Source organism: Curcuma longa, chromosome 8 (genome assembly GCF_044706935.1).
Source record: "Curcuma longa cultivar G26 ecotype Majalengka, Jawa Barat chromosome 8, ITB_CL_G26_1.1, whole genome shotgun sequence".
NCBI classification, from domain to species: domain Eukaryota; kingdom Viridiplantae; phylum Streptophyta; class Magnoliopsida; order Zingiberales; family Zingiberaceae; genus Curcuma; species Curcuma longa.
In genome coordinates, this window is record NC_133868.1 from 5,978,255 (window position 1) to 6,006,095 (window position 27,841).

The window sequence follows — 27,841 nt, forward strand, 5'->3', positions numbered from 1 at the left end:
TTCATAGAGGGAAAATTGGCTTGGATTTTTTTTTCTTCCAAATTACCATCATACAGAAGATCATCTTAGTATTAGAAGTTTTTTCCCGTTATGATGCACTGTGGGGAAGAAACCTTTGTTAACATAGAAGTTCCTTTTTGGTGAAGCTGCAGTGTTACCTTATACTCTGCTCAAGATATACATGCTCCTGATTATGAGCAGTCTTGGAGTTATTAAAGGAACTAGTCTAAAAGTCTAGTAATCTCTCGGAGAAGTGATTAATTCCATAACTAAAAGTTTAAGTTATTTTACATACCAAAGTTCAGTCTTTAAATCAAACTTTGTTGTCTCTAGATAAAAGAACATAACTGAAACAAACATGGTTCACAATGACTTGATAGAGTTCATGGATAATTATGGCTGTCAATTTTGCAAGTAAAAGGAGTATCTAGTAACTATATTGATCTTAATAAAAAAGTACAAAATTAACACTGGTGTTTACATCAAGGATCAAGGTTCAATTCTAAGGTTTTATGTTCAACATAATTATTTGATAAACTTATTAGTCATATTCAAGAGCAATTTTCATCATACAAATATTTACAAATATTATTGTGTTAATCAATGAAAATATCATTAATAGTATAAATGATGGGTGGTTAAAATGGAGAGAGTGCTTCTGGAGTCTTGTGTGATCGTGATGTCCCCCATATGCTAAAAGGAAAATTCTGTAATATTGTAGTATGATCTGTCATACTTTGTGAATCGTTGTGCTGGAAGATTAAGAAGCAACACATTTATATGCTATTGTAGCAGAGATAGAATGCTTGTATGGATGTGTAAAGTTACTTAAAATGTTAAAATAAAAAAAGTACTAATAGTTGAGAGTCATGATCTGTAGCTCTAGTGAATGATAAAATGTGAGAAAATAGATTGAAATTGTACGAGCATATGCAAATAGATACTATATAGTTAGAAGATCATTTCATATAATTTAATGGAGGAAAAATTCATGCAGTTGATGCCAAGTATTTGAGAGAAACATTGTTTGATGATGATTATGCTAATTCATGTAGTTGATGCCAAATATTTGAGAGAAACATTGTTTGATGATGATTATGCTAACTGATGAGAGTTGAGTTAGAAAAATCAAAACTTGAGTTATTTGCATGCTTTTGGAAATCAAGTTGAAGTGAAGTGGAAAGAAGATTGAATACATAAAATGTAATTTCTGAAAAAAAAAATTCTGAAGGGTTATGTTGCATGGATAAGAATATTGACTAGGTTTTTGTAATTTGGTTCATTATTCAAAAATAATGAGGGTTGAGGAATGCATTTATAGTATATCCTATGATTTTCACATGCACCTTTCAATTAGGCTGTGAAGATATTGGTCTTAGTGTGACCAATCTCACAGTTATGAGCGCTGATACAAATTTGTGGGGTGTTATTATCATGGTACTATTGGAATACCACTTACAAGTTATGAAAGCAAGGAACAAAGGGGGAAAAAAAAAGAAAGAAACAAGAATAAGAAGTTTGGACAAAACACATTTTACAATAGTTCGACAACCTTACGTATGCCCATGACCATATATAGATTTCTATTATGCCAAACATACCCTAAAAGTCCTCAATATGCCCTACACTTGACTTTTAATACATCACTGCTACACAGCATTAAGATGATTAATCCCTCTTTATACATACATACATAACTGATCCCTTGTAACCTGTAGTTTATACTTTATAACTCTGTGTTGTTATAAGATCTTCAGAAGTTTTGGGCTGGGAATACTTGAACCAAGAACATTAGGTCCAAAATCATCTGATCTGGGTATCTTGGTCTAGAGACAATATGTTTGCACAATATTTATTGCAAGAACACCTGATTAGTTCAGTTGCTTGGGAAAGTCATCAACATACTGCAGACATTGCATAATTTGCCTATCTGCCTTGGATGGAGGTAACTGCCCTGCTGGCTGCTGCTCTTCAACAGAAGTGTGCCTCCAGTTGCACCCTCGACAAGTTCACTAAGGATCTTGACTCTTGACTCTTGTCTCTGGAGATGTTGCACAGATTACCAGACTTCGTTGTGTCAATTAATCTCCACACCTCTTTTACAGGGTTTAAAATGTAATATTTGCAAGAAATCAGGTGTTGCTCTGATAGATTTTAAAACCAGAGAAATTAAGTGAAGGTAGTATGTATATGTTCATAGTCAATCTTTAGATTTATAGATTAATAAGATTTAAAGGGTCAGAGGTATATGATGATAAATTAATTTATTGTCACTTTACTGGCAGTATATCCTTACATAGGATTCAACTGCTGAAAGATTAATATGACACGGTTCATAGAGGTGGAATCAAAATTGGACATTTTGATTAAAGGCTGATCTCCAACATATGGTAAACTAGCGTACTGTACCCTACCATTATTAAATCAATAAAACATTCTTAGAAGGAAAAAAATAGGTCAGTGGATCCAATGCCTGTACATTATTGTAGTGACACATACTGGTACATTGTTGTACCAATGCATACTAGAATGCTGTTGTACAGGAGGTATGCTAGGCTCCATATAGCTAGAATCACCATTTAAAAAAAGTGTGCTACTTCAAATCGACTAGTTTGTATTTTGGTTATTTATGGGAATAGTGTTTGAATCACTGGCTGAGGTATATGTCATCTTGTCACTTTTGTTGTGGATGAAAAGTTGATTAGAAATCTATAAAAAGAATGATGTTATGTTATCTATCAGTGACTAGATTTATAATGATAGATACATTGGTATGGTTTTCAAAATGTCGTAACAACTAAACCTGGATTCATGTCTAATGATAAGAAGTGTAAATAGGGTGTTTCTGACAAGAAGTGTCTTGCATCTGTGTGCAGCTTGCTAATTTTCTTTGAGTTAAATATTTGGGATTTAAAAACTAGACTGGCTTGTACCTAAACTTGATAACTATATTTATAAAACTAATAACCAACTTACTGCTTACTACATTGAGATCCCAAGAAACAGTCACTATATGAGATGAGTGGATCAATCAATATAGTTGCAAGCTTGCAACAACTTCAATTGAATCTTTCCATACAAATCTGGTTAGGGTCGTCGAGAAAAAATAAAGGGATGTAGATAAATTGAAAGACGAGACAAAGAAAAAACAAAAATCTCAATCATCCATGTTTTCAGTAGTAGAAAGAACCAAAATCTCAATAATATAATAAAGAATAACTTTTAATTCAGTGGTCACAACTTTTTTGGGCTTCTGAATAATCATCTTGCCATTGTTCTATAATGAAACACATTCATAATCAGATCTTTTTTTTTTTTTACTTATGCAACGCGGTGTAAATAGTCGAAAGAAGCCTGACTCTTGCTTTTAGAGTCTTCAGTATGTATTAGATTTTTAGGAGTTGGTATGTTTTGCACGTAAATTCTTTATATACTGTGTCACATCATGCTTATAGTGGATTTCACCATAGACCAAACTGGTTACTTCAACCTTTTACTATAATAATTCTTTATACAGATGATAGCCTATGGTTAATCCATATTCATTATCTGGCATCTTGGTGAGTGATGGTTTTTTGTTTACAGGATACGGGATGATTATGAAAAGGAGGATGCATTTCGTGGGCTATGTGCAATTGTATGGTGCCTTTTTTGTTTATCCCATCTTTTCATGATGTTATTGAGTGGTGCTTACGTACAAATTGTCTGTTACATCAGGCTAGAGCAAACCCTTCCGGCACTGTGAGCTCACTTGGTTACTTGTGTAAAGCTGTTGCAAGTTGGCGTGTAAGACCTTGTACCACAATTAATGATATCAAAATCATAACTTAGTTCATTTCTTTGACCTTTATTTTCATCTCTCAGGAGATACGAAGTCAAGATTTACACAATGAGATTAGCCAAGTTTTGACTGGGTACAAACAGGTATAAAGATCATTCTTCTGCATGCCATCTATTTTCATTTTATTGTCAAATTAACTCTCCAAATGAGAAACCTTCTAATAGATGCTCGGAAATGAAACATGGGAACAAGGCATGTCCACGTTAGAACCACCAGAGGTGCAGAAATTGTCAAGATTTGGAGTATAAATAACACCCAAGGAAAATGCTCCTCGTTGGTTTTTGTCTTTCTGTGTTGCGTTTGGGTCAGAAGAGTGTGTTTCTTGGTAGGAAGAATGCTTATACGACATTGTGCACATCTGAGATAGATGAGAAAATATCGATTGGTTGGGAGAACAGCTTTGTAATTGTGTGCGCGCGCTTTTGATCTTCCAGTTCTTGTTACGGCCCTTGCAGATTGACTGATTCCTACCAAGAAAAAGGGGTTACGTCCAAGGGTCGTGCTTGTGCGTTGGCTGGGCACTTAGAGAGTTTTATCGTGTTTGTTGTATGCTCATAATGTCTTGTTATATTTTTCAGTGGGCTGTTTTTGTTTATAAATCCACTGATTTATTTGATGGCATTCATCAAGTTGTCCAAATTTGACGTGTATCAGTTTTCGAACTTGAAACATTTCCTCGAAAGAATTTCTGTATTAGATTGATATTCATTATTTGACGATTTCATGGCAAACACTATGCTTGTTTATATCAATGGCTCGTAATATTTCGCATAATATGCTTTGGTCATTGAAGTTTTTTGCACTTTTGCTTTTCTCCCGTAATAAAAAATTTGATGCTAAAAGCATACTATGTAGTTTTCCTTCACTCAGGAGTTTCAATTTTAAAATTGCCGTGCCATAAAGATATTAATATATATTTTTTATTAAATAATTAAAATTTAATTTACTTTAAATCTACTTTTTCCTAATTATTATGTTTAGATTTTAATTAATCTTAAATTGATTTTTATTCAATTTTCTTTTTTAATTTAATAATAAACATTGATAATAATTAAATATTATAATAATATTTTTGAATTAATATACTTTATATTTAAAAATATTAAGTTTTTATCGGCATGATATGTATCGTTTCAATTATAAATTAAAACTATAAAATTTTAAATTATCTTATTATTTTTTATGTCACAGTGGTTAGATTTATTTATTTATCTATGCAGTTATTGTATTTATTGCATGCCTCCGAGTCTGTTTGTACTCGTACTCTGTTTCGTAAAGAGAATTATCTTAGGAAGAATTTTATTTTATATATTATCTATCATCTTTGGGTATTCAAATATTTAAGTAAATAAAATTTTTCTTTCAAATTTAAAATTCTGATAATCGTTACACAAAGTGATTTCCTTAATTTTATACGGATTAAGCGCTGAATTTTTTTCCCTGATTTTTTAATTTATATATTTTAAAACTATTTTAATATCAAAATTTCACGCTCCTTTTCGTTAGATATGGCACACCATTGAAATTATTAAATATGAGATTTTTATCGTATTTACATTTTCAATATCTCTTTTTAAAATAATCAACTAATAGTGATAAAAGATATGCTAATATTAGCTATTAAAAATATGATAAATAATGTTCAATTTAACAAGAGTAAAATTGAACAAAAAATTGGTATTCAATTGTAATCTATTAGTTAACAATTAGATGTTAATATAAATATTATTAATAGAATAAAAAAAGTTAAATAAGAACCATATGATCATAGATGTGCCAGATTATACTGTTAAAGTTGATTTGTATAAAAATTTAATATAGTCAAAAAAAATAATAGACGTACGAAAATACTAGAAATTACAAAATGAAAGTAAATAAGGAGAAAAATTGAATAACCGAGACAAATATGATACAATGAGAGACATGTAATATACACGGTTAAAGTGGAAAGTATAACAAAAAATAAAATAGTCGTCCTTTTTTTTCTTCAAATTTTCAAAGTCACGTCTCATATTTAATTTGATTATATTTATTTTTAATTAAAAAGCATCACATTTCATTGTTCATTATTCTATCTTTATATTTATTTAAATATCTTTAATACTATTCTACATTATTATTTCCTGTCTAAATCTTAGCCGGTCGAACACATTATAACATTTACGATTTCATAATTATTAAAATATGAATAGAAATTTAAAAATTCACATTGTAACAATTATAATTTTATAGCTGTTGTGAATTCAATCCTGAATTTACATTGTAGCAATTATAAAATCGTAGCTACTACAACGTGAACAGAAATATAAGCAGCTACTAAATCGTAATTACTATAATGTGAAATTAAGATTGAATTATCCTGAATTCATATTATAATAATTACTATAAATTATTGTAACAGCTACAATGTACACCAAAAAAAATTCATATTCTAACCGTTACAAAATCATAACTACTATAACATAAATTCAAAATTAAATTCATATTATAATAATTACAAAATAATAACTATTACAATATAAATTTATTCAAAATATTCATATTCTAACCAACTACAATTTTAAAATTACTACACAAATTACCTTAAATTCATACAGATTCTAAAATTAAAATTTAAAATTTAAATAAAAAATAACTATACTGAATAATATAAAAAATACTGGAGGGCATAAACAGTATCAAAGAGCACCCTTTTAATCAAAAATAAATATGAGACACCCTTTGATAATTTAAAATAACAAGAGCGCCATCTTAATTTTTACCCAAAGTATAAAGTATAAACGGACCAAAGAAAATAATAACAATAAAAAAATATTAAATAGTAGTTGCAATGTCTGTACATAGAACGCTGTAAGGCGACAGCAACATACAAGTCCAACTCAAATAACTGAGACAAATAAGACAATACGTACAAAAAAGGAAACTCAAAATAAAAAAATCAGAATAATAATATTTCAGAGATAATAGACACCAAATTATTTGTTCATTTTAAATTACAAATTTCTGTGATCAGAAATAAATACGTGCTAAAGTAGAGACAACATCAAAATCTACTACATACAAACTGAAACTTTCTTTAACAAATATTTAAAAATTTTATATGTTAATTTAAATTTTTATAGCATGTGCAAGATTCAAAACAAACTTATAAATATGAGAACATGTACTTTAGAATTTGGCCTATAATTAACTCAAAACATAAACAAGGAGGGCCGCACTCCAAACACACGCTGAATTGATTTTACTAGAAAATACAGCATCCTGCTAATCTGAAAGCCTAACATAACCAAGAGAACTGACGATTACCTAACACGAGCTCTAAATCTTAATCACAACTCTAATTAACAATCTACTGAAAGAGGCACAAAGAAACAATGGGATTCCTAAAGTTGTCTGCTGCTTGCAGCATGGAATTAATTGCTTGATGCTACTGATGATCCATTTAAACACTTGATACATTTGCTCTGCTTCAAGCTCTAGCCCTCTTGTTGGCGCTGCAACTAGGACACTTGTACTGTTTTATGTGTTCAGCCCGGGCAGGCGTGATCTTCACGCACTTCCCATGGAACCATTTTTCACACACATCACAGCATATCCAGAACTCGTCATTGGCATAATTGTCGCCACATGCACCACATAAAGTGTTCTCATGCTCCTCTTCATCTTCCTCATCATCTGCACCACTGTCTTCGTCTTCCTTTGGAGTGTGTATCTTTGCTACCTTAGTCTGGGACTCACCCTGCTGAGAGACTATTATTGGTGGGAATCTGCATATAAGTTAGAGGCAACATGAAGATTGGCAAAGAACTTACCATCCTAGAGTTTGTTTTTCTCTTGCTGCTGCTATTTGAGGTTTTTTCCTTTGAGTGTTTCTTGGCAGCCCCAGTTACAACTTCATATATAGTAGGGAGATTGTTTATCATATTAAAAAGTCGCCTCCTGCAGTAGTTATAATATCAGCGCAAACAATATCAGAATGCTAAAACCAAGGAAGTTAAAGTGGAAAGAATTAACCACCAAGTGTTCGACAACGTCTTTCCTAAGGACTAGCCCCAGATAAACCCTTAGAGAGAACATAAACGGGTTATTAGTGTTAAAGAAATTTTAGTGAGGAACAGAAGTGGTGGGCTTCAAAGGCAAGTGATAAACCATGAAAAAGATAACCAAAATACAGAAGCCTTGTCGGGCAAACAATTACACATAATGACAAACTCTCCCTGATTATAAAAATCCAAGAATATTGCAATTAGTTTATGAAAGGGGCAGTAGGTCACAGCCTGTATCGGTATCAAACTTTCAAAGTTCAACTCCTATTACTTAAATGGTCAGATAATGAGGAGAAACACAGTAAGCGGAGAACAGCCACTATATACCCAGGATCATAGACAGCAAAGGTTATAGGATTTAGCAAGAATTTGATTTTGGTATGGTCTAACTGTATCACATTAAGAAACAGAATGAGCTATAATTAATCAGGAATCATAATAAAGCGAGTTAGGTTCAGGAAAATTTCATAATCATAAGATCACATTTCAATCATCCAATCTCTGTCCAGTGTAATTCCAAAAATCATGGAGATCAGCACTGTAGTTATCCAGACACAAAAACCATTCCACCCCCATTTCTGCAAGAATATCTATGATGTTTACTAAACGAATGCAACCAGTTACAAAGTGCAGAACAGCCACATAGAGAAAACAGAAGTAGCTCCAGCTGTCATGTACGCAACAGCACATAAAAACACAAAAGCTTGCTACGATCACATACAGATGAAGAATAACTATGTTAGTGTAAACCAAATGGCAAATGAAAAATGCAGTAAGGAATCTACATTAACAATGGTGACACTAAACAAAAAAAGGAAATCAACCCACGGTAATTGGAAAAAATAGTGCAATGAATTCCTGAAAAAATGATGCCGTGAGCTATAAAGACCAAACACAGTGCACCAATCTAGAAGCATTTTCGAAGTTGAAAATGTCAAGAACTATCAACAGCCCATTGTTAATCCAGGTGCAGTACAACCTAATGAAAAAACTCCACAGATTTAATGCAGTTTATAAGAAAATTTGAATGGACAAAATGATGCTCCAACTCTAAGGTTTTGACATAGTTCATGTCAGATTAACTTACCTGGATTCCTTATCGAATCCAAAGCGGGCCCCAAAATAGAACGCAACAGCAAGTAACCATGCATCACTGTGGACTGCAACTAGCGCAAGCCAGTCTTTCTCTTCCATACCATCTCTTGCAAAGTTAATTCCCAAAGCTGGCTCAGGAAGTTCTGGAGGTACTTCTTCAGCAGGCAAGGTTACTTCCCAAGTCTCATTCGGAAGCCCATAAAGACACAAATTCTCCTTTTCTGCAAAGGCAGTCAGATTAGCATGGTCATATTTGGCTCAATGAATAATAAATGTTCAGAATACAATTGAGTTGCAGAAATACCCTGCAAGAACCAGTTTCTCTGTATATAAGGTAGAGAAGTTCAAATTCAACATATACCATACAACATGGCTCCTCGTTGTAGCCTTGTAGGAAACAAGACATAATATATAATAAACCAATCAAATGAAATAAAGGTGACATCTCTGAGTCAAGATTATAGGGTCCATTTACAGGCTAGGCCAATGGCCCAGTTAAAAGACTTCGCTGTTTAGGGTTTTGCAACAATTTTTTATGGTTGTAGAAGACGGAAAAGGGTACTTTGCTGAATTTCGAGGCAGCTCTGGATTTTGTCACTGCTGGAGCATTCCAAATCCTAAGAAACACATTGGGATGCATTTAGAGGACATGGATTACCATATTTGCTCATAGAGAGGGGTATTTTCTATTAAGGGAGAAGATTCTCAATTTCTTAAGGTAGGTTTCTCCATTGTTTCTCTATTGGTGTTGAAAGAAAAGCATAAGATAGCTATAAAGAGCTTTTGTACAATATGTGGATACTGTTTGTCTGATTTTAATTATATTTTTTCTCAAATATATTATATAAACTTGGATTATCTTTGTAGAGTAGACTTCTTAGGTTTATATATCTAGACTGAACAGGGTGTTATTAAGGCTAAATTTTGTTCAATATTATTGGAAATTCCTGCTTTTAGAAGTCCTAATGTATTCAACAAGTCAAAGATTAGAAAACATGAACCTCTGGAATGCAATCTAACTACCAGGCCAATGTAAAACATCAAGCCATAAAAATTAGTAACCCAACAACACTGATGAAATTTCTTGGAGTTGGTCTTGGATTTGGGTCAAAATAAAACCCGTTAACTCAAGGCTAAATTGGCTAATTGACTTTCTCTATTACTTGCTGTTCGGTCCTCTTGAACATATAGCCAGACCCTGGAGGTCTTGTAACTCTAAATGAGTGAGATTTGTAAGAGAAAAAGAGAGATACTATGGATAAACTGACCACTCTTGTATTGGGATGCAAGGTATTGGAGTGTTGGAGTTTGTCTTCCACGCAGGAAATTAGATTATCTGTCCTCTGTTACGTCTTTGTATTTCTTATTAATCGATTTCCTCATCCTCAGTTCATAGATGCACTCTAGTCTTGGCAGAAATATGTAAACTCAACTTACTTTGAATTGTTTATGGTTGACTCTTGTAATTCTATATCTTTTCTATCTTCTTATAATTATGTGCACCGCAAGACTAATAATTTAACCTAGTATTTTTTTCAGACATCCTCCAATCAAATGAAACCACAAAGGTCTGAATTGGCGGTTTGACTATAACAACCTACCATTACTTGAAGTTTATATTAATGGAATTGAGTTAAGCAAACTCTGTTGTGTTTGGTTTATTGTAAGGATCAAAGCCATCATGGGAAGTGGAAATATAATGAAAATAAAATCAGAATGATCCAGATGCTAACATATTTGGCTCATCTACTATGAAAATGAAACTGAATATGGTCAAACAGATAGATTTACATAATTTCATTTTTGGAAATCAAACATGAAAATGATCAAGTTGCTAACATATTTGGCGCGTCTACTATGAAAAAGAAATTGAATTTTGCCAAATATATTACGTAATTCAATTTTTTGAACCAATCATGAAAATGATCAAGTTGCTAACATATTTGGCTCATTTACCATGAGAATGGATTTGAACATCCCAGCCAGAGTGGTAAAGACCATATGAAGGAACTAGGAATTCCCTTGTGTCATTCCCTCCTAAATATATGTATACTATACATACATATAACAATGTTAAAGTATGCTACTTTAGAGTAGCATGTGCCTTACAACTAGTTATCCATATTTATGGTTTATGATAATTATATTGTATTAATGACATGATATTCAGGAAATAAGGAATTTTTATTATGACTAAATATCTCAGTTGTACCTTGTAACTGTCTTCACTGAAATTGCATCTTATCATGTAGTCATGTATTAATAATTTCTAGTTTGGTTCCATTCCTATCTACTATGATTTTTTTCAGTTTTTTTTTTCAATAATTTTTTTTAGATCCTAAAGAATATGAATCTGGTGGACTGCAAGACAAGCCCAAACGCCAATCAATAATGGAAAATCATCCTATAAACATGCTTATGAAGCAGTATTAATCGCATAGTTCACTTGCAATCACAGAACAAAGTTATCACAAACACAATCAAACAGACTTGAGCAGTAAAAGAAGTTGAAATTGCACTGACCATGAATTGAAAAACAAAAAAAAAAAAAAAAAGAGGAATACTTAAGCATAAACTAGCTAACACAGAGCACAAAAAAGCTGTCACAGAGTCCATATCAAAAAACCAACAGAGGAAACGATAAAATCCACATCAACCAATGAACAAATAACTCGAGATGGAAAAGACACGAAAATCAAGGGATAAACTGCTTGGAACTAGTTGTACGGTAACCCTAACCATATCGAACTGCTATGAGAGAGAGAGTAGAAGAAAAGGAGGAAAATTTGTACCCGGATCGCACTGCTGATAAAACTTCTCCACATCTGCATCACGAAAAAGTAGTAAAAGAACAGTCAACTCGGGCGAAGGGAAAGAAAAACGTAACACAACGACTCAAATGAACCGGTCAAAACACAAAACGAAGACACTGGAGCAACAACTACCAGTGGTAAGCGCCTTGATCATCCCGGCTCTCCGTCCCCTGAAGTCGCGGAAGACCTCCTCGGCAGTGCGAGAGCTGTACGCTCCTCCGCCGCCCGCATCCATCCCCGGAGACAGGTACGAACTCAGGAACCGCGGAGCTAGAGAGGGATTTCTCCCTGGAAGCGGGGAAGGGATTCAAAAGCGGCGCTCGATCGCGAAAAAAGTGGGGGACGCGGCCGAGATTTGAGGGCCGAGCTGGGTTTCGATTCTCCTTGGGGTTTTCATTCTCAGAAAGAGAAAAGAGAGGGCGTGCTCTGGAGATGAATCCAATCCGACGGCGAATCAAGATCGGGTTTGACCTGATGGGACTCAGGTCAGATCCAACCACGACCAACATACGGTCCAACCGAATCGGATGCGGACCCGTCAATCAGACTTTTCTCTTCTTTTTTTTTTTTCTTCCCTTTTTTGTTTTTTTAGGAAAGGAAAAACTAAATGTAATTCCATTTAAAATTTCACATGGATATAAACTTACAACCAGAGATAAAATATAAAGGAAGACCGTATAGGAGTTCAGAAGGAATTGGGAACTAACGTTGTAGAGGAATATAAAAATAAATGGAAACATCTTGAAAAAAACTCAAGAATGAAAAATCTAAAACCACCTATTAGTTGACTATGGAAAAAAATTACAAAACCAACCGGAGGCCGGAGGGCTACAGTGCCTCTGGTCCGATTTTGGTACCCTAATCCTAAAGTTCCCCGGGATTTTAAAGGTAGTCCGTATCTCGCTTTTGAACTCACGGGTGACGGTGGATTAGATAGACTCGTACCAAGGAGAAGAAGATGAACTAGCAGTATCCATGTAAGGTGGAAGGAAGACAAAGGAAAAGTGTGGGAATTACACAAGGCCGAATATATAGTCAGAAACAGAGGGGCATTGAGAAGAAAACGAAGGCATTGAAGCAACAGTTGAAGAGCTCCGCGTCTGTGTTTCCTCATCCTACTATATATACCGGGTAGAAGAGGTCTTTACGTCCGATGTGGCGGCGCGTAAAAAGGTGGGAGGTCGCGCGAATGAGTTAAATTTTAATCTCAAAGTACTATTCTCTTATATTGTTGCTAGTCTTGCACATTTGTAGTTGTCAAAACATATAGTCATAAACTTATAGCTAATGTTCCCTTGTTGATGTTACTCGAGTTTTGAAGTAATTAGATTATCAGGATTTAGAAGTATGGATGGTGAACTACTGAATCAAGTAGTTGAACTCAGATTTTTATTCCAAATGACATATGTTCCTATCAAGATCGCCTCCCGGACACATCACCGAAGACTAGCCCTTAGCACCGAGTACTGGAGTTCCTGCAAGCACAGAAACCGTGAGAAAGAAGGCAAGGGGTGCTCTGGCTCGACCACTTTGACGCGCATGCTCACACATACATACAATATCTCACAGCAATTCCTTCTTCTTGGTCTTCTCCAGTGACTGACTTGGGCATCAGAGTGATCGAGCCAGTACACCCCTGACCTTCCTTCTCACAGTTTCTGTGCTTGCAGGAACTCCAATACTCGATGCTCAGGGCTAGTTTTCGGTGATGTGTCTGGAAGGCGATCTCGACATGAACAACATATATAGCCAAGTCATATGCACTAAGTTAAATAAATACTGAGAAAAGGATAAATAAATAATTAAATGGTCTTCTTGTATTTAACAATTAAGTCATAAATTGGTGATTTCGTTGTCTTTTTCTAATATCTCTTCCGGACTAGCTGATATGAGAGAGTATTCATCCATCTTATAAAATAATTAATATTTGGAAGATTAATCAAAGGTGCCATTTTTGATAAGACAACTAATGGGAAATTATAGAGAAAGAGAAGCATTTGCATATGATTTTAATTTTTTTAATTTAATCAAGTTAGCTTGTGATAGAGTGCCTAACCAACTATTGTACTTAATTTTTTTTTAAAAAAATCTTTTTAAACTGCTTATTAGTATTTGCACTAACCTTCGAATCTGTGCTCAAAAGTAGGCTTTAATTAAGGTGCCAATGGAATCCCAGTGGTGGGTGGATTACTGCATCATGTTTTTATCAGTGGAACACAATCCATGTACCAACATTTTATATCCACATCTTCTGCAATCTATCACTCCAGCGGTCCCATACAGTCGGTTTCACGATCATCTATGAAGAGATAAATAGAGAAATTATAATTGATCACGACGGAGGAGGGTATTGCTCGACTTCACCGAGATTCGAACCCTTGTCTTCTTCTGCAAGTTAAGTCTGCTCCATCATAACCAACTCAGCTAGGTTCCGGGAGCTCACATTTTATTCACATGCTTTTATGTCGCCTTACCTAGTTCTGTATAATTATGTTTGCTTTGACTTTAAGGCCAGAATTAACTTCATATTTTGCCCTATGTAACGAAGCTTATTGCTCGATCTGGATAAATAGGGCATTAGTAAATAGGGTAAATTTGATATTTGATTTAATAAAAATTTATTTATGTTCGTTTAAATAATTTATTAAATAAAATGAATAATTTTGAATCCATGTGTGTTTAATTTGTAAATGTTCATTACATCCGATAGCAAGCAACCCTGAACCTGGATTATAAAGCTAATTTTTTTAACTATAGATTTTTTTTTGAAAATAAAAAAAGAGTTATTATTTACAAAAATTCACTCTAAAATTATAGTTGGGAGGGGTTTGAAAATTATATGTACAGAGTTATTTTTCATGTTGAGAGCTCTAAAATAGAACAGTATAATAATAATAATAATAATAATAATAATAATAATAATAATAATAATAATAATAATTTTAATAATAATAATAATAATAATAATAAAAATATTATTTTTTAAATCTGTCAGACCAATTAATTTGTGATAGGACGGGTTAATTGATCAAAAAAATTTCATCATGTAGATCGAACCTGATCTGTCCATTATCTTGATAGATTAGAAAATCTCTAAGTTAATTAATTCATGAACTTTATAAAAAAATTAAATTTTAAATTTGTTTTTGTAGCTCCCTCAAATTATCTTAGAATTAGCACAGACCAATTCTCAAACACTAAAATTTAGTGTTGAAAGAAAATTATTTTTTTGGTAATTTAATTTAATTTCCATAGCTCTAAGAGGACCATTAGCAAGACAAATCTTTTTCCACCTCTAAATTTGATTTAAAAATAAATTTTAAAAATAAGAAATTTAAAGATTTTTAAAATTGTAATTTTGTTGAAAAAAGAGAGATAAATAAAAGGGATAAAATGAAATTTAACATTTATTTGCTAGAGAAAATATATCCTTTGACATGGATTATGCTTGTCACTTGCATACCAAGAAGATGGATTAAAAAAAAGACATTGATTATTATATTTGTTTTCATCACATTTAATTACACTTAAATTAGTCATTTTTTTCTATAGGAAATTAAAAATAATTAATTTTTGGAATAGAACATAGTTGAATGCCTTTGCCGTTGCCGAGGATATCACACTGATTATTATGTTGGTCTCCATCACATTTAAATTAGTTTTTTTTATAATTTTTTTAAATTAAAAATGATTGAATTTTGGAATACAACATCATAATAAAATAATAATAATAATAATAAAGGGTTTTAGTGATGTTTTTAATAATTAAAATGATGAATGATTTAAATGTTGGATAGTTTAATATAATTTATAAATGTATATACTTTATTTAATAATTTTATTTTATGTATATTTCTATGATAGTATTAATACAATGTATTCGTGATTCATCCAAAATAATAATAATAAATATAAAAATACCTAACGACTAGTGCTGTCTAGGCTATAATGCTGATCTTTTGATTGTACATCTAACAGGTCTAACCTTTTTTTTATTTTATAACTATTTTTTTTAAAAAAATATATAAAAATGCGAGAGTAATTTTGATAACTTAGAAGTTTTGGAGGCATTGATGGATATAAGTTTTTTTTTTCTTTTTTAAATATCTTAATTTAAAAAAAATCCCATCGAAATTATTTTTATTTTAATCAACATATTATATTAAAAAAAAACTTAGAATTAAACTTTAACCCTTCCATAAAAGAAAATATATAATTTTTATACCAAAAAACAAAAAACAAAAAACAAAAAGAGAAGGATCCGCAATAATCACATTAAGATCCGTTAAGGACTATAGGTCAAGGGGTCATCGTCATCGTGTATTCGTGTATGCGGTCAGGCCACTCAAACTAAAATCTGCGACAATTTATAACGAGATAGGTTTGCGGACCTCATCCGCGAGCTTCGTCTTCCAAATCCATGGCGACCGTGGGCTTCAACATTGCCTCGGCCTTCAGGGGCCTCTCTCTGAGCTCTAGCTCCGGGTCCTCTTACCTTAGGGGCGAAGTCAGGTTGCCCTATCCCCCCCGCACCGCCTCCGTCCCCTTTCCCGTCAGCTTTCCACTGACGATCGAGTCCGCGCATAAGAAGGGAGCCGGGAGCACAAAGAACGGACGGGATTCCAGGGGGAAACGGCTCGGGGTAAAGATCTACGGAGATCAGGTAGCCCAGCCCGGCGCCATCATTGTGAGGCAGCGGGGCACCAAGGTATGATAAAGCTTGCTTTTTCGCCCTCGTACGCTGAACAAGGATTAGTACTAAGTCGATTGACTTCCTTTCCATTTTTTTCCGCATGTTATGGATGAGATTTAGAAATGATGGAAATTTGATGGGGTTGTTAGTTCGTACTTGCCTTGTTTGACTGATAAATGGGTGAGCTGCGATCGATCTCATTGTGCTAGAAAGAAATTTAAACGAAACTGTTGTTTTCAGAATGAGTTCTGTAGAGTATCACTAATACTAAACCAAGGCTGTTGTTTTTGCTAACGGGCCCTTTGGATAGTTGGACTATCACTGGTAGTCTGGTAGTGATTTCTTTGGCCAAATGAGCCAAATATTTTGGTTGGATGTTTGTGATCGTAATGAACTTATACTCATCTCTGTAATCGGTCAGTTTAGGCAACATGAGAAGATAAAATTGTGATACATATTAAAAAAGGAATACGAAATAAGAAGGGGAAGATAAAAGTCTACCCTCTTAGTCCCACATTCTAAGTGAAGCCCATATGATTGTGTTGGCACTTCCTATCTTTCAGAATGTGATATGTAAAATTGAACCCAAAGCAAAGGGCTTTCTTATAGGATGGTGATCAAGGTAAATTCTTCTCTTTCTTCACTCTTAAACTCACTAAGGTCTATATTTTTCAAAACAGGCTACCTAAATAATGAGGTACTCCCGTAATTCTACTAAATGTTTTTAGAGATATCATGACAGATTCTAGGTAGAAGGATAGAAGATTATGATGAATTGATGAACTTTGAGCATCATGAATTGTTTCCCTTTCCGAACTGGGACAGTTTTCTACAGACTAGGATTTATGAAAGGAGATAACGCTAGATAAATATCTCCAGCAGGTAACTGATTTATGATAATCCATGGGCAAAATGCAGGAGCAAGACAAATTTAATTAATAGCCTTGAGATTCTTGTTTTCTTAAGGAAAGAAAATAGCTTCTCAATCAAATAAAATTTAAAATTATTTGGAATTTGCAATTTGTTGGGCATGTTGAATGGTTGGAACGGGTTAAAGTTGGATGGAAATAACTTATACTTAGTTGAAAATCACAATGACCAAGTTCATTCACAGTGGACATAGTTGTTTGGACATTTATGGCAAACCAAACCAATTTAAGCAATCACCATATGCAAGATACAGCAACTATCTAGACTTATCTAGAGTTGCTCTTATCTGACTGCTTTTAATTTGAATTGTCAACCCCAAGAACAGTTGATTCCCGTATTCTTCCCTCCTTTTGTTTGCGGTTACTAGCAACAGTGGTTTGTGGTTTATTCTGTGTAAGGCTTCAACATGACTTAAGTAGGGCTGTATTATCATTCTAGATTATCTATAGCTCAAGCTTGATATGTGTTGGATTCAACTTCATCTGCTTGCTAAAATGTTTTTGCCAATCCTGGTTTCAGTCCTGTTGGTCCACTGCACTGTTATGCTCTATTTCATGCACAAGACGGTTCAATTCAATTACCTTAATTCTTTAACATAACCACTGTACTCTTTGTCCAGCTTTGTACAATTAGGCCTCGAACTAACAAAAGAAATGAATTGGGAGGGTTGCAACAACCATGTGAGCCAGTTCTGCATGGGTCAGCTCATACGAATTTGTACCATCTTCTTTTGCAATAAGAAAACCACTTAGGTGAATTTTGATTGCTGTTTGCATATTTGACCCAAGCTTGTGCAATTAAAGAAGTTGATTTGTTCCTCCATACTTGCTTAAGCCTTGCCAAGGAGGTATGGAGTTAAAATCAAAGCAAAGTTAAAACCTTAAGTTTAGGTAATGCTGTGATTTAAACAGAAATAAGTGCAATCATTCTCTTGTCCTTTACTCAATTTATTTATTTGTTTTAATAAAAAAAGATAGGAGGCTTATATTCAAGAATTAATCTGATACTCTGCAAGTGTAATAATCTTAATCGATTGCTTTAGTAGGAACATTCTAGAGGTTGAAGAACTACATTGAACACATTACTTCGACTAGGGAGAATTACATATACATATATATATATATATCAAGCAAGCAGCAGGAGGGTGAAAATTTCTGTTATCACTTCCGTGCTCCTTGCCTATTACTAGTTTTTTTTTTTACAATATGGTGAAACTTAACATTTGTTTATTATGGTTATTTTTTACCTTTTTGTTTTCTTTTAGAGCTAATTTTTCTGGCATTTATCTTATTCGGCTGTGGTTATATAAGACATCCTCAATTTTTTACATTAGAAACAAGTTCATAATGTGTGGAAATGCATTATGGTTTTTGTCTTCCAATGATTCCTGTTTTCCCTTTGAGATTGGCTCAATATTTCAGTTCCATCCTGGGAATAATGTTGGACTAGGCAAGGATCACACTATCTTTTCTCTGATTGATGGCCTTGTTAAATTTGAGAAATATGGACCAGATAAGAAAAAGGTTGGTTTCGAACATGAAACATATTGTTCATTTGTTTTCTGCCATTTTTATACTCCATTAGTAATCGATCATCTGATTCCCAACAGGTTAGTGTCTACCCACTTATTGAGCAGCCAGAGAACCCAAATAGCTACAGAGCCAGGAAAAGGGAATATTTCCGGCTCCAGCGGGAGCGAAAGAAAGCGAGAAAAGAAGGTGTTGCATCTCCTGAGCTAGTATTTGCTTCTTCAACTGATGAGTCTTCAGAAATCAGTCCTATCTGTTGAAGAATTCTTTCATGTAACTTTATATCAAATGGGTCTCCTTTTCTTGTAGATCTTCTAATAATCATTACTGTTTCCTTGTGCTTTAAGATTGTTGGTATGCAATATGCATGATATTATTTTGTCTAATATAACATTAATTTGTTTATGGTAGATGTAAGATTTAGGGTTCGATCCTCAGCTACGGTGTATTTGTAGGAATCCGCGGTAGGACATCCAGGATGTTCCCGGGGCAATAGTGCTGCGGTAGGACATCCAGGTTGTCTCCCGGAGCACCCGCGGTTCGATCCCTAGTTACGATGTATTTCCTCCAAATGGGGAACGCAACTAAAGGATGTTGGGCGTCTGAGTTGACCACTGCGTGCGCTTCCCGATTTACCTGGTGGTCGGTGGAAAATTTTCGTGGGACCGAGCCGATCACCTCCGGATTGATTGGGATTATCATTTTTTTTATATAATAACACAAATAGTGTCGAGTAAAAATGTAAACAAACTATTTAATTGAAAAATAAACAAAATATTTAATATTTCAGTTAATCGAGTTATTTCAACTACTAAAAAAATATTTGTTTTTTAAATGATAAACATCTACGTGGATTTATTTTTTTCATCTTTTGAAAAGCTTTTTAAAAATTCAATCCATGCTGATATACATAATGAAATCAATTAATTTTAGATAAAAAAATATTTACTTTATTAAACGATAAAACCTAAACGAGCTTGAACAGCGTGAACTATCCTTAGCAACGCCAGTGGCACTCCTTCCATGGCGGCCTCCATTCCATGGTCTCCTCCATCGACCTTCGCTTTCAGGAGCTCGGTGACCAGGGTGGTGCTGTGGAACCTCCTGCCGCATCACGCCGCCCAAGGTTATGGATCGCGGCGAGGAACTGCTCTCTATTTGCGAATCAACTGGTGGCAAAAACCTCCGCAAGTTTGTGATTAGCCATCTTTCCGACGTTGTGTGGCTCCGTCGCGAGGTTCCTGCTGCCATCCGCTGGGCCCCTAGCCCTGCCAAACTTGTATTTGGCTCCTTGGGCTGCTTCTACCTTCAGGGCCGCTAAGAGTACGATCGCCCTTTCGATGATACCATGGTTGTCTTCTGCCGGGCATGCATCCTCATCCTCGAGTTCTTTGTCTTATCTGGATGCACTTCCATTGAGTTTGAGTAATCGATTAAGAAGAATGCGAGGGTGGCTAACCTATCTTGTAGATCCCGACTTATAATCGAGGCCGAGTTTCAGGTTGCATCTGCTGTGGATGTTCTCGGATTGGTTCTCTTCCTCGCGTCATTTGGCATCCCACAAGAATTTGGGTATAGGGACTTGTACGACTTGCTTCGGTCAAGCAACCTAAAGAAGAAAGCTGATGTGTTCAGGAATTCTGCTATCCTATGCCAGAAGATGCCTGGTAAAACTGAATTCATATCAACTTGATTCTTTTTCTATCCATTTTTTGCATGCTAATAATAATCATGAATCACCTTCTAGTACCTCATTCATTGCACAAATGTTTGCTATTTTTGAACCACTTGGTATTCTCAGGCACATTGCAACCGTGATTTTGTCCTTAGAACTTTTAAATTGGATATGGATCCAAAGTCCAAACAACATTTTTTCTTTAAAGATTTGTTTGATATTCTCCTAGTTCTAGTAGGACTAAGCATTACAGTAAGAATGGTTGGCTTAATACAGCCAATTCTCTAATGTTTTGGTCAGAAAATGCTCACATCAACTGAATGCAGTATAGGTGTCCCAGTTTTTATTTCTATTAGCTATGCCAATGATCTTTGAGAAGACATTACTAACTTATAAAACCTTCATCACGAGCTGCACGATGAGGAAGGCATTTCGATATGCTATTTCATTTACCATATTGTTGGTTGATATTAATGGAACCATTTATCTATGATTATGATCTTACATTTGATGTCTTCGAAATCCAAAGTATGCATTGAGTTGTTCTGTCCGTATCTGTCTTTGTTATTTTCATGTTCAACCTCATATCAGTTTCTTGATTTTATCTTGTTCAGTTGATATTTCTTGAGTCTTGGATTTTTAAACTCATGGAATTTTTTCATGTTTAAATTTCTTTTACTGGAAACTTCCTTAGTATTAGCATCTAAATTGTTTCACAACTGCGCTTCCAATTATGAGAAACCTAATTTGCTAGAAATTTAATTGTCATACAACTAGTTCGAGATGGAAGATTATTATTCCCTTTCCAATGTGGTGCCTGTCCTAACTTTAAACTTAGGACAAGGAGGGTCCTTACCTTAATATTTCTGTGGGTTGTCATTCGCTTATTAAGTAAGTGCTTTATGTAAGTACTTCTTGAAGAGAGTCTTGGCGCAACAATAAAGGTGTTGTCGTGTGACTGGGTTCGAGTCGTGGAATAGCTTCTTGCAATGAGGCTATGTATAATAGATCCAATATGGTACGACCCTTTCTCGGGACCCCGCATTGGCAAAAGCTTCTTACACTGAACTGCCCTTATGTAAGTACTTGTTTGTTTCAAAAGGTCCATGTGGTTGTAAGCTCCCACATATTCTATTAAAGTACATAACATTTGCTTCACTGAATTGCAATTACTCATATGTTGGGCATTTGTCTTTCATCATCAATTGGCTACCAAAACCAGGGTAGTTCATTAGTTAACATCACTTACTAACTTGAGGCATAGTGTAGTCATGAAGAAGAAGATGACCAATACAATTTTTGTTCAATTTAAAATCAGAAAGAAAGAGACCCTTGTCTAATAATGATACAATGTTTAAAGGGAAGGTTTTTCAATTGTTTAGACTAAATAAATGACACACTTGGTTCAAAATCACTAGGAAATTTAATTGTAAAATGTTCAAGAGCTAATGACCAGTTTCAACCGAGGATCTCCACACTAACAGAACATTGTGAGTAAAATCTAATGAATCACAACTTGTTTTAATGGAGGGAATGTGGAGCAATATAATGATTAAGAGGAATTCTATGACAATTATGTTGCTTAAAATGATTTAAAACACCAATTGGTGTTTATGTACCATTAATTATTTCATGAACTATAGTATGATTAGTTATTTCCTGAAGTATATTTTGTGGTTGCCATTATTTTTGTATAGTAGTTTGTTGCTGCCTTCATTTGGATCCACATAATTGCATGGTATATAAGTACATGCCCTCTATTTATTTGCACACATATTAAAACCTTGAGGAGAGATGCTGCAATTGCCCGACAGGAGTGTTTCATAATATTTGGAAGTCATTAATACGACCTTCCAAGAGAAGTTATTTGATGGATTTGGAGGCAGCAATAGTTTCAAAAATAGTGGATTGCCATTGCAACTAATCCACCCTTCATATGCTACTGATGGTTATTTAAGAAGGATGATGTCTTTCTTTCTTTGTAAGATCTTTATGCATTTCAGGAGAATGCATGAATGTATATGTTATACTGACAATTGCAACAAAGGTGGTTACGTGTTGTATGGTCAATAGAAAATTCTTACTCGTTCTTGATGACCATCTCATTCTACTATTAGTGGGTCCTTGCAACAGTTTCTCATTAAATGAGACAGCTGACTTGGTTTAGTTGCAGATTAATTTCTAGGAGCTTCATGATGTTGCACATTGTCTTTCTCCCTGGTATATATTCTAGTCTAGCTTTTTGAAGAACTTCATAAAAATCATCTATTAATGAAAATGAGCATACAATGATCTAGAACATACATAGAATACACGAGGAACAAAAATATTGGAAGTTAGCAAAGGAATTCCAGAACTTTTATGGAGACTTGTTGGAACTCTGAAAATTTCACAAGAACTATAATGATTTTGTGGAAACTTGTTGCAATTCTCAAGTTATATCTATCAGATGTCTTGAAGATCTAGAGAAATTATGTTGCATTTGTGTTTGAGTGTTTCCAAGTTGTTGCTAGATTTTTTTAGGTGTCCTTGAATTTTGTACTTGGTTGAGATATCAATTTTGGTACTGGTCTCTTGTCTCTCAAACAATGTCCTCTCCCTTTTTCCCATCTCTTTCTTCTACTCCTAATTCTTTACAGCGTGCATTGCACCTCATAAATCAGAATCTAGGTAACTTATAATTTCCTTTTAACAAGGTTTTAATGATTTTTTTAATTTATTATCCTTGCACATTTTTTATTTTCTATTTTATTATGGATATAGTGTATCTGCATAGCATCTTTCTCCATTCCTGTATGTGCTTTGAACGTACCTTCTTGAAGTCTTCTTTAGATTTGTGTATAGCTGCTAAACAGTAATATTCATGTTGCAGACATAATCAATGAAATGTTAGAAAAAGAAATGAATATTGAAGCTGTGGAGCTTATTTGCGCTTTTGAGCTCAAGGAGGAACATCCCTTTGTACCTCTTGTTAGTGTTAGTCCTTAGAGTCAATTATGAGATGATTGATAAGGAAATTTTTATATTATATTTTATTAATAAAAGATAAAGTTTATGGTTAGTATATTTACTTTAGATCTGTGTCAGATGAATAAGTATAATAATGTCTTAGGGTAGTAGGTTCTAGTTTACAGCATATCAATTAGTTGAATTGATAGTGAGAGACTGTAGATATATATAGAACACTACTCTTAACTATTCCTAATTAAGTTTTAATATACAAGAGCAATATTAATGCGTTAAGACTAGCATGTAGGTCAACTGATGACTTAATCTCACAAGTCATGAATATAAGATATCAAGTTGACACATAGGTATATATTAGAGAATATGTACTGAATTGATCCGCCATGAGAATATTTCATGAATCGTTATATGAATGTCATAAACATTTGCATAGTGACTATTAGTATAAATAGTCCTGTGATCTGAAGTCACTGCGGTTTCCTACATAAGCAAACGTCATCTGTAATAAGGTGGACTATAAAGTCGATCACTAGGTATGCAATAAGTTATGCGGAGGGATGTGAGTAATGTAGATGAGATCTATCTCTTCCATATGACGAAAGTGATATCTGTGAGCTCCTTTATTAAGTAAGACTATTAAAATGTATGGTCATGCTCAAATAAGTCAATATGAGATATTGAGCTCATTTGGTTAAGTGAGTCTACTTGGAAATCAAGAAACACAAAGATTGATAAGGGGATGACACAGACTATGCCTCATAGATCAATCTAGATATCGAAGATAGAAGGACCAAGTTATACAAGATGATAGACACAGAAAAGGTAGGTCGGATCTCGATATTCTCATCACTTAGCAATGATACATTGCTAAATGTCACTCATTGCTTATGTATCTAAAATGTTGTTTTAGAGACATTGCCAAGTTACGAGAACCTATTGGATCATACACAAAGAACATGTTGATTTGGAGATGAGTTTATTTTAGTTTGACTAAAATATGATGGACCTTAAAATTATAGGGTTAAGTCTAATCCGAATTAAACTTAAATGAATCCAACTATTGGATTATTAGATTGAGTCTAATCCGAATTAGACTCATTGGATTAGACTCAACTGCTAAAGAGGATTAATGTTTATTAATAGAGATTAATGAAGCATTAATGAAAAAGAGAGCAAAAAGCAAAATTTGTATTCATTGGATGAATACAAAAGTCATTTTGCAATGCATTTTTTGTTAGTATCACTTCTAGTCTCCTCTTCTTCTCTTCTTAGCCGAACCATCCAAGTTGCTAGCACAACGAAGGTGGTTATTCTCCGAAGGCTGAGTTCGTGCGACGAATGAAGGATGTGTTCGTGTGGATACCGAAAAGGCGCGGTTATTCTGATCGTGCTGAGATCTGCCGAATCAAAGTTGCATACCAGGATTGTTCCATTCATGCAACAAAGGTGACGACTTGATCAAACATATATACTGTATTCGCATGAATATCTAGAGGGATCGTTTTTTTTCTAATGCGTTTATTTACTATTTTTCGCATAAGATCCCAACACCTCTTATAACTTCCTATTTGCAGAAAAGTTTGAAATCTGCTAAAGGTCAACAAAAGGAAGGACAATCTTCTTTCAAATCCCAGGTACGATCCTTTCTTTTCTTTTTCTATAAAACTCATGAATAAATTCCGTCACGTCTACAAAACTTGCTTTCAAGAGTTGGAAGGGGTGGATTTTTTTGCTGCCCCTAGCAACATCAAGGGTGATGTTGGAATGGAAAAAATTTCAAAAGAGGGTGGCATTGGGGTGTGGAAAGGAACTGCAAGAGCTATAGCTCTGACCGCTGGAGGTCTTGCCAAAGCAGCTCTGGCTGTGGTTTACTACTGCTGGAGTCAAAAGAAAATCCACAACAATGTCATCACGAGCTTTATGGCTGATCATTAATCAACATGGTTGAGAGGAGAGAATGATGAATGGTGCCGAAGCCTACACATGATGAATGGCGCTGAAATTAAACCTACACGAGACATTGAAATGGCTTGGATGGAGATTGGTGGTGCTTATGTGGAGACTTATTCTTCTTTCGAAGTTGGTTTGTACATTCTGATATGATCTTGATGGTATAGTGGAGTACTAATTTGCACCCAAAAAATGGAGGAATTGAGATCAGTGGGTTGCCCCCAGGGCATAGCTGAGTTGGTTACGATGCAGCAGAGTTACAGAAGAGGACAAGGGTTCGAATCCTGACGAAGCCAGACAATACCCTCCTGCATCGTGACTAATTGCAATTTCTCGATTTACCTCCTCACAAATGGTCATGGGGCCGATCGTGTGGGGCCGCTAAGGTGGCGGATTCCACATGCAGAAGAGATCAGTGGGTCATTGCAGCTGCCTAATCCTTGACCTCATTGCCAATTTGTGGCTTGAATTATACTTAAACATCTTGAAAGTTATGCTTCTGGGGTTAGTCATCAATAAGTAATTGGATGGTCAGAGCTTACCAAATGGCCTGCAGAACTCTTGCTTTGTCGTGTGTAATATCCAACGTTTTCAACATTCTGAATTTTAGGAATATAAATGTTTGGTTGACATAGCAAGCGTGCTTACACAAAATACTAAAGAGCCACTAATAAACTATTTATTTTCTGCTTTGCAAATTAGCGTTAAGTATTGAATGTGGTCAATTTATTTATAACTCCATTTATATATTGTGTGATTTTTTTTGGATTTAAGCATCAATTGTTTTTGTTTTATGCAGGTGGAAGCAAATAAAAAACAATTGGAGAAGCTTAAATTGGTAGTGAGGTATCTTGATGATTACAAACTCGATCCATCTCAACTTAGTAGCTTCAACATCAATCAGAAAATTGCCAAATTAGAAATTGAACTTTCAGAAGACGATGAGAGATTGAAGAACAAACGAAAGGCTCAGGAAATAAGTCAGGATCAAGATAGAAGTTACCGACATTCTACCACAAATCAGGAAATGAGTCAGGATCAGGCTACAAGTTACTGGCATTCTACTGCCAACCCATCACATACAGGCACACCTCAATTGGGTAAACAACTTCCCGAGGTGCAAACTGCTGCTGTTCCCATCTCTGAGAATTACTATAGCAGTCTGTACTGGAGGAACACACTCGACGATGGATTAGGCGTGCATGGTGGAAGTGAGGTAGTTCACTGACAGGGATCAACAGAAGTGGGGTGACTAATTTAACAAAAACCACCCATAGTAGTACTAGAGTGAATTCGCTTATGGGAATTCTGTTGCTGCTGCCGCTGCAGGAATTGTCACTGGGTTTACAGAGGGGAACATTTCTCATCAATTTATCAATTATAATGTTGGTTTCTATGGATCGCATGGAAATGGAACACATGATGAGAGATTATATAGACAAATTTGCCCGATCCCTCACGTTCTGAAGCATGGATGGATCCGACAGCTCCTGTGGGACAAAATGCATACAATCCACAGGCTTCCAACACTGGATATGGAGCTGGAAGCTCAGGTACAAACTTGTATCAATTTGCAGATGATGTTTTGGAACGTGAAGCATACTGCACTAACCCCAGCTTAAGCAATCCGAGCTCCAGTGTTCCCAATCAGAGTTACTACCCGTCTTACATCAGTTGAACAGAGGTGATTTACTGTGCTCTCTCTCATTTTTGCAATCTTTCAGAGCATTAAACGTGTTGTTTCTTTTTTTGTTCCAGATGCTACTTGGGCATTTTCTGGCCGTAGTATATATGTTGTAGACTTAAGTTTATATTATTCAGGGTGCTAACTACTCTCTTCTTGAACTATGTCATCCCTATAGTTTGTGCCAAACTGGTCGATCTCGTAGTTCGACTGGTTAAACTGAAAATTGGAGGCCGATCCTGCTCCAGTTGGATCATCGGACTTGGATTCAGTCATATTCTAGATCAACCATTCAAAGAAAAGGGATATGCCGAAGTAGCGAAGCATGGATGCGAATTGAAGCGCCTAATGGAATGAGTGTATCCATAAAGAGCACCGTGAAGGAGAGTTCACTGGTAAGTTATCTTCAAGAACAACTTATACTTTGATTACCACCATAAACAGAACTCAAAATGTCCTTGCATTCTACTTTTAAATTTTCCAACTTAAAAGATGTTTCAGTCAAATGTTTTCACTTACCTCTCCTAGTTTCTCAAGGTGTCCAGATGAATTTTAAATTATTATTTAGTTTTAGTAATTATCCTATGGTTGAGGTGTTAAAAGTTAGTATCTTCTAAA

The 27,841-nt window shown here is 34.7% G+C and overlaps 3 protein-coding genes and 1 pseudogene across 5 annotated transcripts; 3 read left to right on the forward strand and 1 right to left on the reverse strand.

Annotated features, from left to right (window-relative positions):
• The first annotated feature begins 1,939 nt into the window (after window positions 1–1,939).
• Window positions 1,940–4,572, forward strand: LOC141833907 (transportin-1-like). Its single transcript, XM_074721409.1, has 5 exons — window positions 1,940–2,007; window positions 3,586–3,637; window positions 3,718–3,786; window positions 3,865–3,924; window positions 4,006–4,572. The coding sequence occupies exons 1-5, from the start codon at window positions 1,940–1,942 to the stop codon at window positions 4,087–4,089; spliced, it is 333 nt and encodes a 110-aa protein (XP_074577510.1). The 3' UTR covers window positions 4,090–4,572.
• Window positions 4,573–6,970: 2,398 nt separating this feature from the next.
• On the reverse strand, window positions 6,971–12,184 carry LOC141834194 (PHD finger protein ALFIN-LIKE 8-like). Of its 2 annotated transcripts, none has more exons than XM_074721646.1 (5): window positions 11,928–12,184; window positions 11,775–11,807; window positions 8,975–9,203; window positions 7,654–7,780; window positions 6,971–7,580 (listed from the first exon to the last, which is right to left on the reverse strand). In XM_074721646.1, exons 1-5 carry the CDS (start codon window positions 12,028–12,030, stop codon window positions 7,311–7,313), a joined length of 762 nt encoding a protein of 253 aa, XP_074577747.1. In that variant the 5' UTR covers window positions 12,031–12,184; the 3' UTR covers window positions 6,971–7,310. The 2 variants fall into 2 exon arrangements, with proteins under 2 accessions (XP_074577747.1, XP_074577746.1); XM_074721645.1 differs by having other exon boundaries at window positions 6,971–7,583.
• Window positions 12,185–16,163: 3,979 nt separating this feature from the next.
• Window positions 16,164–19,352, forward strand: LOC141834195 (large ribosomal subunit protein bL27c-like). Of its 2 annotated transcripts, none has more exons than XM_074721647.1 (3): window positions 16,164–16,503; window positions 18,822–18,941; window positions 19,028–19,352. In XM_074721647.1, the coding sequence occupies exons 1-3, from the start codon at window positions 16,216–16,218 to the stop codon at window positions 19,205–19,207; spliced, it is 588 nt and encodes a 195-aa protein (XP_074577748.1). In that variant the 5' UTR covers window positions 16,164–16,215; the 3' UTR covers window positions 19,208–19,352. The 2 variants fall into 2 exon arrangements, with proteins under 2 accessions (XP_074577748.1, XP_074577749.1); XM_074721648.1 differs by having other exon boundaries at window positions 16,168–16,503; window positions 18,840–18,941.
• Window positions 19,352–27,217, forward strand: LOC141833908 (protein FRIGIDA-like; annotated as a pseudogene).
• The last annotated feature ends 624 nt before the right edge of the window (window positions 27,218–27,841 follow it).